The 12,367-nt window shown below is 45.3% G+C and overlaps 1 protein-coding gene across 1 annotated transcript in view; it reads right to left on the minus strand.

Annotated features, from left to right (window-relative positions):
* The window catches only part of T265_01290 (hypothetical protein), a gene marked incomplete at both ends in the record, with an annotated part of 34,701 nt that extends 22,850 nt beyond the window's left edge, over positions 1-11,851 (minus strand). The window contains 5 exons of the mRNA XM_009165296.1: positions 344-583; positions 5,271-5,405; positions 11,081-11,221; positions 11,272-11,469; positions 11,504-11,851. Of these exons, the coding sequence (XP_009163560.1) occupies positions 344-583; positions 5,271-5,405; positions 11,081-11,221; positions 11,272-11,469; positions 11,504-11,851 (1,062 nt within the window). The remainder of the gene's footprint in view (positions 1-343; positions 584-5,270; positions 5,406-11,080; positions 11,222-11,271; positions 11,470-11,503) is intronic.
* Between the last annotated feature and the right edge of the window lie 516 nt (positions 11,852-12,367).

The raw sequence follows: 12,367 nt of genomic DNA on the forward strand, positions 1-12,367 counted from the left end.
GCGCGGAATTCAGGCTTCGTACGGAAAGAACACGTGGCAAAGACTGAATAAACTTCACGTATAGTGTGCAAAATACTATTGCGGTTACTTGTTTTTCTTGATCTTTTTTAGCCCGCCTTTTACACAAGTTGGCTTTTCACTGGACTTGTGACCAACTTCGATACGGCCGGTACTGCTAAAAGATCATATTGAGTGCTGAGAGGCTGCGAAGCACTGCTTGGATATTTCCACTGGTCAGATCGATAGCATCTCAGAACTGCACTCGGTATCGGCGATGCTCGGAATTCAACCAATGGATGAACAGTCTACAGGTTCAGAAAAGAATAAACTCCTGTGCACTCACCTGTCTCTCAAGAATAGATGGGCTTGGACGGGGACGAGGTATGGCTCCAGTAACTCCTGATGGAGACGGAGACCGGAAGGCACCGACTGCAGGTGAAGCGACGATCGCATTCCCAGTGATACTTGGGGCGGTCGTTGAAGGAGGCGAGGCATTTGAATGACTCTTGTTATCCCCTGTACTCGCAACTGGTTCGATCAGAATTGCAGACTGTGGGTCGATAAGACGCTCAGCCAGTGAAGCCTAAAGTTATGTTAAAAAAGTGATGCAACATAGGCTGGGAGACAAGAAGTGACCCCATGATAAGGCATTCATCTCCTGGCAAGACAGTGACCAATAACGACAGCATGTTTTAACCAAAGCATATATGAGAAGGACAGATTACCTGTGATCGACTATGGTCACACTAAGAACGCGGAATGGCGTCAAGTAAGAATTCAAAGTAGATGCAAACATCGTCTAGGAAAATTTGTCTCAAAATGGACCAGGAAAGAAACATTTTCTGCCAAAAGCAAACGATCCCAACTAACTTCCCGAGGGGATTCATAGACACTTTATTTTGAATGGATTCAACCTATGCTAAAAATCCGGGAAACAGTGAACGGCCGTTTCATTGTTGATGTTGGTTTTACGACAACGAAGCATCTATGAACACTAATGTTGCGCTGTCGATGACAGCAGATTTCCAGTTGAGGTTACGTGGCGATACATCACATCAAAACCACATTCGCTGATACTCTAGGCAACAATACGAGTTGAGTTCGGACACCTAGATACCTTGACCACTACTGAATAACGTTCATAGAGCTCAAGTACCCCAATTGGACAACCAGCCGGCTCAAAGTCCTTTCCAAGATCTTATGTTGTTAGGCTGTCTTTCGCAACCCTCAATACCAGCTAACAGGTATCTATAACGGACATATAGGTAGTGAGCTCGGTCGTCATCATTTCGTTTCAGTAGTATTTCAATAACTTGTACACATGATGGATTTCGAGTTTTCAGGCGGTCGTATAGACCATATCGATTAGGCATCTAGGTACGATATGAAGTTAGACGTTACGGCATACTCAGGCCCCTCAAAGGGAACGCCAGAGCAACTTGATTTTGGTGGATGGCATGCCTCGATGCTGTCTAACACAACACAGTCGTAGGATTTACATGAAACAGTCAAAGAAAGTGAACGGTAAGATAGGTGTAGATGGCTCGGGGAAAGCTGCAGCTTGCTTTCATTTGCGATGAGCGGCCTGTGCGCATCTTTTTGACGAATAATGCATGTAGTTCAAAACAAAAGCGATACCAGGAAATAGTGAAATGGAGGCTCAAGTTCCCAAAAGGAGAAGGTCGATGAAAGGAAAAGTCCCGTCGGGGAAGTGAGGGAGACGGGTTTACACTCTAAAGAACATTCTGGACACTTGAAAATCGTAGCTGGATGAGTTGAGCTGCTCGACTGGTTGGAGAAAGTCCAGAGAAGGCAAACAATTCGATGTTGCGGTCGAGTAGCATAAGTGCACACTACTGAGGACATAATTTCAGTCTGGATGAAACAGAACCGATGCTTCCGTTTGTCAAAGATGAACTTCTCCTCTGTGATAACAAGCGCTCTGGATTAATGACGGCCACAGAACAGCTGGCTGAAGCATTTTCCTGCAATAGCATTTGAGAGATCGGGGTGTGTATCTATGAAACGAGTACGAAATTACATGACTGGAAACATAATGGGTGTTGACTTAAGCGTCGAGATAGCATGCTTCCAACGGTGGCAAATCGCAGATGTCAACCCCTTATTTCTCGCCCGAACACGACTTGGAAATTTCAACTACTGGACGCCATTATGAGCCCCGTACCCAGGCTGAATTTTACGCTGGGACATTTGCTGGACCTCATGGATGACTGCGAAAAGATAGATAAGATAATAGAGGAGTGAGATTACTGATCTGTCTTGTCATTTTTTTTGTGCGTTTCAGTACAGCTGGATTAAATTCGGCCTTGAGAGATACTCCTGACAGGAGCTGCGGCATCAGAACAGTTCCCAACACCAGTGAACACGAAAGGGGAAAATCGAAATGTCTTGTGGGATATGACAATGACGGAAATCCCGAAGTAGACTAGCTTACTGTCACAAAAATGAGAATGTGTGAGCTGCTGAAGACTGTGCAGTCCTGACCCGAGGATCCATTGAAGCTAAGATCAATTTTCGATGATAACTAGACAATGCAAACCTACTTCAGCAAACCATGTACAGCCAGTACTTATCAAAACGACTAAAAAATGAATAAAAGTGGCCTTGCATAACTGAGTAATATACGTAGCGGCATACTGATGATACACTTAATTAGTGGTTGTGTTGTGCTGGAAATTTAATGCAGAAAGAAAATAAAGCAAGCACAGCCTTTTTCGATTCTCACTCCGCCATACCTCAAAGCAGGCATATCTCAAAGTATGACACAGTTGGAGAGTTTCTGTCCTTACTATACAGGGGGAGTGGTGTACTGGGGATCATTGCAAATCCCTGTAACGAAGGATAGGATATGGTTTAATGTGGCGAAACTAGGCTCCGTAGGGAATCACTTTTAATGAAAGTTGCTTCCAAATGGAAAGCCGTTCAGTTGTTTCACGCGAAAATCCATTTCCTATGGGTGGGCAGCAACATTAAAAACAATCCCCATGGGAAGATGAAGAACGAACAATCACATCACTTTCTCTCTTACAAGAATAATCGATATTATCCAGGCGTAGGAGTATGCCGAGTCCATTCTCACTAGGCAGAAAATCAAAAACAAAATAGGGGCCAGCGACAAACAGGGCGTAAATGTTAACTAGGAGTACGCCTCACTGAGTTGAGTACGGATGGATGGAATAGGATTAGACAAAGACATGAGTTTCTCAAGAATGGTTTCTTTAGTCGTCTTCTTAAAATAAGGATTTTAGTTCCAAAGTAATTTCCACAAAGCAATGCCGTTCGATCGGTGAACGGACAAAATTAAGTAAACAGTGCATCGAAAAACCGGTTTGCGCCATCTCATCAGCTTGACAGATCGTTCAGCTGTAACATGCTTTCCGTGCCAAGCTGTCATGCCATCCGAAGGAAGAACGAGGGCTAGGAGACTGCCAAGTTGCCCAAGTCTAGGCAGAGGAAGCCAAGATGCGAAGACCGGATTCAAACCACGGACCTTCCGGTCAGTAAATTGGTGCTCTAATGACTGAGTCATCTCATCCCGATCTCATCAACTACGGAAAGTGCGTTGCCTTATGTTCAAGTAGATGAGAGAAGAACAGCTACCTATTGAGGAGGATGGTCTCTAGCTGAAGATGGCTACACAGTGAGGGCGATGAATTTGATTCAATTAAATTCAATTTATCAGCTATGAACCACGTGCCATAGGCACATTGGTTCCAGCTGCGGAAAAGAAAACACTCACCACAGACTTTCCATGGACTGTCGTAAACAACTGTCTGATAGGTGATCCCTTAAGCAGACGGCGTGAATCGATTATGAGCGACAATGAGCCGTAAAAATCTCTCGATAGATAACTCGGATTAACGGTTTGTGGTAAAACAATATTACTTCATGTGATGTACACACAAGCGAAGGAGGCCATCCCGGAGCAACACCAATTCAGTTCGATATGCTAAGGGATTCAACTCCCGACGAAGACCGCCCTACATGTCTCGGAGGCGTGGATTCCTCTCCCAATAAACATCGGGATGAAGAACGTATGAAACAGCCCAGTAAGACTCCGGGCTTCGGGAAGGTCAGACTGTTGAAAGCAACCCCAGAACGTCCAAAACGTACTGGGAACCACCAATTACACCAAAATGGTTTCAGAAAAGCCAGCCATCAATCAGACGTTCAAGCAGGCAATCAGCGACGACTGGCGATGCTCGAGTAAGCAAGTGTGAACTAGAACCAATGCCAACCAATCTCTTGACATCGACCAGATTCAAGGCCAAAGGTGCGTCCTAAAAGGTCGTGACGCCTGTAATTCTGCACTCGTTTGTTCGCAGTAAAGCTGTGTTCTTGTTCGGTGGGTTTCTTCAGCCATTAAGATTCTAGAGCCAGGGGTCACAGTCGCCTATAGCTGGTGAGCTGGTAGATCACCTAATATAGTGTAGTCTGGTCGTTGGCTTGTTCGCTGAGCTGGGCGACCATCTACGCTACCTGAGCTACCGACATTCTCCTCTATAGTGTAGTCTCATGTTCAAAGCCTGGTATGCAGCAGTCGAACCATGGCACTAAATGGCCCACCATACATTCCCTTCTACGATATAAAATCAATATCCGATTACGATGTACACCACAGGTCCACATACTTTAGACGTTCCAAGATCAGCCAATCAAGTGGTGAGAAAATCTGACAGTTTCATTGGACAACAAAAACTACCAACAAGCGACATGTAGCTTAGGGAGATAATAACTTACACGAGTGAACCTTCCATGAGAGAAGTCGTCATTTGAAGAGCCAGTCAACACGTGACTGGCTCTCTGGTGGCGTGATTAAAGGAAGAGTAGAGAGCTGTATCCTAAGTACGAGTTAAATGCAGGGCGGCTGCTCGTGGTCGAACGGTGAAACGCCGGGAGTCGTTGGTTTGAAGCTCTCTGGAGGTTTGTGAGATGGGTATTGCTGATAAATCCGAGTATGGAGGAAACAGCTGTATGGTGTCCCTCGGCTTTTCAGCATAGCTTGACCTAGCTTACGGGAGGAAACTTTCATTGAAAACTCTATTAAAATCGTAACTCCGAGAACAGTGAAAACGCCATCTCTGGGCCCCTCAGCGCTATCCAAGTATTGAGTGGCCCCTTGGTTGACAGGTTAGGAAAGTGTCGATAGTATTAGGGGTAGTGTGTGATTCAGTCTGTCAGGTTTTCAAAAATGATTTACAATACGGTGGCAAATTAAGGTAATTAACTTATGAAACAAAAAGACTCACCGGCCTGAACGATCCGATCCGAGTAAACGATCGATCGTCGGACGTAGCTAGTTGAAGTGCATCACGTTCACGCTTTTGTTTCTTCTCCAGACAAATGGCAAATGCACATCCGACGGCATGAGACAGTCGCTCCCCCTATGTGATGGACAGGAAAGATAAATACACTGAGGAGAGAGTTGAAGCGGAAATAAAAACAATGTTGCAGATGGTTGAAATGTAAGGCCGAAGAATAAGAAGTCAGCAAACCAAGCTCAAAGAATACGATTCAGGAAGTCAAAATGACGTATGCAGGAACAATTGAAAGTGACTAGCCATGTTAGTTTTTCGTGGAATGTCCTCATTATCATCGTAAATAGCAATACAACGATATTGGATATTGTTAGACTTAACTGGACCCCAAGCAACCGTGGAAGGCCTCAGTGAAAAAGAGAGGGGAGGGGTAGACCGTAAAAAGCTCTATATCCCGAAGAAAAAACAGGCAGCACTGGAGTGAGCATCGTGTCTGACGGAGACCCAAGGTAGATCTAAGTCTACTTTGTGGAATACTGTGTAACGGTCTGAGACGTTGGACCGGAGTGGTGGTCTGATGAGGCTCGATTCAAAGCATATGCTGCCAACTCTGGCCTCTAAAAAGTATGCATGGTAACGGTAACGAAATGTGCTGGCTTCCATTGTCTGGCTGTTTCAGTACAGACAGTCTTGAAAAAATTCTCTTTTCACTTGCAATTTTTTGTTACTCACACTTACAAGCGTTTTAGTTAGAAAGTGGAAGAGAATTTGGAGGATTTTGAAATGAGAGGTTAATATACATGCAGATTAGGCTGACCGACTACCGATATTCGTTCCCTGAACCGGAATTCCACCAACCAGCTGGTAGCAATTCCGTGAAGCAGTAACCCATCAACAACGTGCCTTCTCTTTCACGACCATGACATTTGAAGAATTTCACGCTGGCTTCACCTGATGTCAATAAATTATTTCACTCATGTTGGAAACACCTGCACTCACCAACGCCACGTAGAATCATCTGGTCAACACATGAGTAAACAGGACACGTGACGTCCGCAACACCATCTATCAAAGTACCAGTCAACTGATGCGGAAAATAGGTTCGGCTAACGTGAAGCGTCATTTCACCGATGTCCGCTAATTTTCCTGGTCAGTGATAACTGGCATAAACCACTTGTCACGTCTGGGGGGAGACCATTCGAAAATCCACCAGTGACTGCTGTTCATCCGATCACAAACAGGCATAGACAAATAGTCGAAATAGAGTCACCTCGAATCACGTTCTGAACTCTTGTGGTGAAAACAATTAGCTCTTGAACAGCGGCTAACGGGAAAATGTTTGAAGCGGAACAACTAATGTATGCAATAAGAGGATCGAACCAGTGTGGCGTCACCATAATATCGCTTATTTCTGCTCTGCCAAAGCGGACATCCCCGGCTGTAGTTAACAAATCAGCCAAAACGCCTGTTGGTGAGCTTCAACCTGATTAAATCCGTCGCGTCGTGATAGTCGGGTCTGGGCGACGTGAAGTAAAATGTCGCACAGTAGTGACCCCTGTAACCAACAAGTTACAGTGGTATTCAATCAGTTCGGACTGATCGAGAAGTTATCATTTAAGGGGATACAAAAGCCTCGCCAAGCCAAGTGGCTAAAAGTTTGGTCAAGTTTTGAGGCCTGTGTAGAATAAATCCCCAAAATCTCCACATAGTCTCTTCCAAATCACTGTTCGGCGCCGACTGAGATATTTTGCTTGTTAGTGTGGGTTAGCAAGTGTTGAAACCAATGGGCTATGGGGGAACTTGCAGTAACTCCAGCCGGGTCTAATGTCTGTTTTTTTTTGCGGTTCACTTGATGCGAAGATTGCTCTCGGGTGTTCTCTACGCTATTTGTTAGTCTGTGTGGTGGGTTGGTGCTCAAACAGTTGGATAAGGTGGAGGGATAATGTGAATTTTGGTTGGGTGGAGTCTATTCCCAACTCCCATTTCAGATGATGACTCCACTTGACCGATAACCGCGCGCGGCAACGTGTCAACTTGGCTTATTTGATACCACCCTTCATACGCTCACCAGTTCTACATCCTCTACTCCGTTCATGCTTAGTGATTTCCACCGTCTCTGTCATCAACCGCTGTGGTGTGATTCGTATTTTTCCATATTTTCCGCATTTGTTCTATATCCTGTGTCTAGCGCACGTCACGCTATCTGCCAGTATTGACCAGCACCTGATATTCGACTGCATTTATTAGTGGTTGGTTTATTCTTCTCTTGTGTTCAAAACTTCTGGTGTGTAGTTCTCTAGCAGGAGGCGAGATGGCCCAAGTGGTTAGAGCGCGAATTTACTGACCGGAAGCTCCGTGGTTCGAACCCGACCTCTGCCTCTCGACTTCCCTGTCTAGGCTTGGGCAACCTGGCAGTATCCCAGCCCTCGTGCTTCCTTCGGGTAGCATGGCAGTTAGGCACCGGAAGAATGTTACAGCTGAACGATTTTTCCCCAGCAGTCTGTCCTGTCCTTAGTGCAGTGGGTGCATGCGATTATATACACGCAGTCCCTAGTCCTCCCAATCAGGAGGCGATCCTTCGAATGGACTAAAACTGAATGAGCCTAACGTTTCTCCCTTCCGGAACGCTGTATTTGGAACCTTCCGGACAACTTCAGATAATTCCACCTTGTATGGAACGACAAACGTGACAATCCACTCCTTGGTGGGTCTTGAGACAACAGCTTCCTCAATCGCCACTCATCATCAACAGCCGTAAGAACCACTTACTTGCCGTACATTGGTTATAAATGCAACAGTTTCGTCCACCAATTTGAGGAAATGGGGTAGGTAGATGCGCACTGGAGACCGTAGCTGATATAATCGATGTGTTAATACAGGGTTGTCAGTGGACTTTTCATTGGGGAGATTGGGGGAGCTAAATTTGGATGCACAAGCGCCACTGAGGGCACGACTGGGCCATGTCTGACAATGTCTCTAACCATTGATGTATCCCATCTCGGGGACCCCATCCAGGGAGACGGCGATGAGCAGCGCAACTGAGGTTGCTGGTAATGGCTCTCATACTTTGCTGCTAAGCCACTGTTTGACCCCCCGGCTCGTTTCCGCACGAAGGGTAGAATCCACTGACCTTGTCAATCTTGATCAAAACAAACGTGTCATCCATATAACGTCAAATATTAGCCACAGACAGTTACGTCCGGCCAAAGCCTTTTTCTCAAAGTTTTCCCTGTGAACGCTCACCCTAACGGAGACACTGGAGGTCTCATTACTAAACCTTGTTCTTGAGAGCAGAAAACTGAGTAAAAAACAAAGCCATCAAAATTGAAGCATATTTCTATGTCCCTAAAAACTTCATCTACTGAGAACTGAGTAATTTCTTGAAGTGTTATATCTAGCCATAACAACATAATCAAACTTGCATACCTACGAAGTGCTAGTGAGCAGATTTTCTTTTGAACAATGACAAAAGCGGCCCATATCCCACTGCAGTAAGCGCTCTCCCCAACGAACCATCAAGGAGAGTGGACATCAGGCCTCTGTGGAGACCCGCTAAGGATCATGCGCTGAGTTATGAGTGGAGAAGAACGTCTGTGCTGACCCTCGGAAGATGCAGTTCCGTTCAAAGGTCCCTTTTAAGGAATCACTATAACTTTGCTCGGAAGGGGAAAGTGTGCAACCGTGCACCAAAGTGAATCCGGAGTGATGCTGTACAAAACGTTGACAAGGAGCAGGCACGAAATACTCGAATAGAAGGTCATGGCCGAGCAATGATGAAGCCTGCAGCACAGGAATCGTTGTAACATTCCGCCACAAGTCCCGATATCTTTTCCACCATAGAATTTACACAGCCGATACGCTCGTGAACCGACTAACATGAAATCAATGGACAGAACCAAGAACGAATCGAGTCTGTGTTGAGCAATATTGTCCCAGAAATGGGTTGGTCCTAACCGATTGTGGAAAAAATTGGATGGGAAACTTTGGGAACCGGTGGGAACAACCTAGAGTTGCCGTGGCAGTTCCGTAGTGAATTGGACAGCGTAAGACAGCACTAAGCCGGAACGAAAAACAAAGCGGAAAGAGTGGGCTGACAAGTTATTTGCATAATCAATGAAACTTCCTGTCGTCCCTATACGGCGTTTAGTTAGCGGAGGGTTGGTGCATGAACGTACGCAACAGGAAGATGTGAATAGCAGACCAAGACAGATGAGTTCTTGGGAGGACAAACAACACATTGTTGGGCTGTTCCTTGGTGGAATACATTTGATATCAAATAAGCAGCAGTCGAATTTGTCCGTTTTTTATATTTTCAAGGGTTTTGGTATAAACCCTGTATTCAAGGACACAATGAAGGAACAGGTAGTGTTCTTAATAGCATTCAGATGGATACATCTGAGCAACTCATTGTAGTCCGACGCCATCGATGGGAATGATCAAACGTCTTTGGAAACCTACGGTAACATAAGCTACGAACACGAGTAGAACAAATTAAGTTAGGAAGTCCTCTCTAGAATTGAAAGCGTGCTCGCCACTGAGAAGGGTTACGTGCGAAGTCGTGTGGGGTTTCGAAGCACGTGCGAAGACAGTCCAGCCAAGAAGGTTCGGGAATTCCGGAGCGCTCAACTCGACAGCAGCCGTTTAACCAGCAGTCTGTTTAACCAGAGGGACAGCAGAGTTGCAATGCATCAGGCGGTTCTGGTCACTTCTGAGGAAACTGGATGGTGTGAACGACATTCGCGTGGGCCAGTTTTTGTTCAAGCGTTTCCCCACAGTCGTGTGAAGACTTCTTCCCAAAGCGAACCCTTGTAGTTCGACTAAAGGACGCGATCGATGATCTGTGAAAATATACGGATAGCCTCAAAACGAGCGGTACGGTAATTATCACAATCTACTAGGGAGAAGAGGGACTGGCTAACAGTAGCCCACAAGCAAACTTCTCCAGAGAGCAAAGTCTGGGAGGCACGAAACTCCCCACTTTGCTATCCTGTCTCTCAAGGTGACAAGGTTCAGAAAGCACGACGTAACAGTCTCTGATTTGCTCTCAAAAGGAAGAGACTCTACTATGGAAATTCACATTGACACAGATTCAACTATCACCTCAACAAGCTAGTCATAAGCACAGTTACTAAATTAACCCGTCGCATTAAAAAAACTCTTCTTGACTGAGTTGATCACCTAGTCTTGGACGCCCTTCATTGGAACCTTCCATAGTTGGAATAGTACGTGAAGGTAATGTAGCCGACAGACAAGATCAACTAACCACAATAACCCAAGTTTTCAATGACCATTACTTTTTGCTGTTGGATGGGAATACGTCTTCGTGATAAATTGCCGTGTTTAGCGACTCCTTTTGAAGTTCGGCTAGATGAACAAACAAATTGCTTCCCAATATCCCACGAGACGGAAGTTGATGAACACTTATAGACTCATGTTTTACCGAGACCGTTGAATAGATGAGGTATTTAGTCCCAACAAAATGGGGAAACATAGATCAGTCTTACGAAGGTGGTGGGGAAAGAGCAAACAACAAGCGCAAATGAATTAGCCAGTGCATCGCTAACCATCGCTGAGGAATGATCATGAATACGAGAGCACAGTATTGTAGTTCATTTGTCTAAAGAAGTGGCCGAAAGAATTCCTGCCATAACCCTGTCCCGTCTTGCGACCTTTGAAGAGAAGAGTGAACGTTCTAATAGATGAACCGTTATGACGGCGATCACAACAACAAGCACCAAACACGAACACACTTTTCAAGTCACTTTTGAAAGTTCAGCGGAAACGCACTGCTCCAAACTTACAGAATCTTTCACTGCCAAAAAAGCATGACACATCCATCGCCTGGTAGCACCGTCGCGACAAATGTAAGCAAATCCTTTGTCATGACTGCGATCAGGGGCACAGAAAGACACTTTTTCGATGGTTTGATCGACGATTAAATGCTAAAAGTATGCGGTAAAGTAGGGGAGTTTGAGGAGGTAATTAGACAAACCTGACTGACATCATCGGAAACCCGAAGCGCATCTCCGCTAACATAAAGAATGGCCTTCTGGGGCTTCTTCTGAAAAAAGCAGGTAGAGTTATGCGAAACAAGGCAATGAAAACCCACTTTGGACTTGCGCAATGCTTTGATCGCTTCTTCACACACCTGCATACCTCTAGATTCGTACACTTCAATATTTCCCAAGTACTGAAAAATTCGTCACACGAATAGAAAAACTCACCCTGACTTGAAAACTACAGCTACCCTCTTTGATCTTCGCTTCATCATCTAGCCACTGTTGTGGTTTTGAACCGTCGGTGGACTCGGATTTCTTCTTCTTTTTTCGAAAACTGAAAGTTCTCCGAATGCCGTTCATTCCACTAAGGCCGAGAGTTGGTTGCACGCCCGCTCGGCCACGAAACGGGTCCGCCGAACACGAAGCGAAAAATGGCGGGAATCTAACAAGAGCGGTAGAAAAACAACTGATTGTCCATAAAGATAGAACGACGATAATATTGACCGATTTTTGCAAAGAATCCCATTCCGTTCGTCCATGTACACATGCACTCAGTCGAATATAACAATTCATGAATATTATGGTGCCAGGCAGAATGGCAACATCACTAGCGCAACTGGGGGTTGCAAACAGCGGATTTTATGCCCTCTTGTCAAGTCATAATCCCACATTTCCTATGCCATTTCCACCCGGTATACAGTTATGTGAAAAGGTCTCCGTATGGCACACGGGTTTCTGGCATTAGGTGAAGTGATAAAACAGACAGAATCCACTCAGCCTACTTAATCTGCTAACCTTGTAGATGGCTGTTTAAACCCAGTTTGTGTCCATGCACGTCATGTCATAGTTCAATGCACATTCAGCGCTATCCGGTATTTACTTATGTGAAAGTCATCACAATCATTATTGCTGGTGTACTCTTCAGACGCAATTAGTAAGCGTTTATCATAACCATATTCAGTATTTATTCACCAGCCAGGTATCCGGTATCCCGATATGGGAATGAGCAGTGGGATGTGGTAAAGCTATATCGGGTGCGTCTTCAGCTTGCGATGGTGAAACAGTCTCTAGCCTTTACGGAAGGTTAAG

The sequence above is a fragment of the Opisthorchis viverrini genome (genome assembly GCF_000715545.1).
Source record: "Opisthorchis viverrini unplaced genomic scaffold opera_v5_14, whole genome shotgun sequence".
Taxonomy (NCBI): Eukaryota; Metazoa; Platyhelminthes; class Trematoda; order Opisthorchiida; family Opisthorchiidae; genus Opisthorchis; species Opisthorchis viverrini.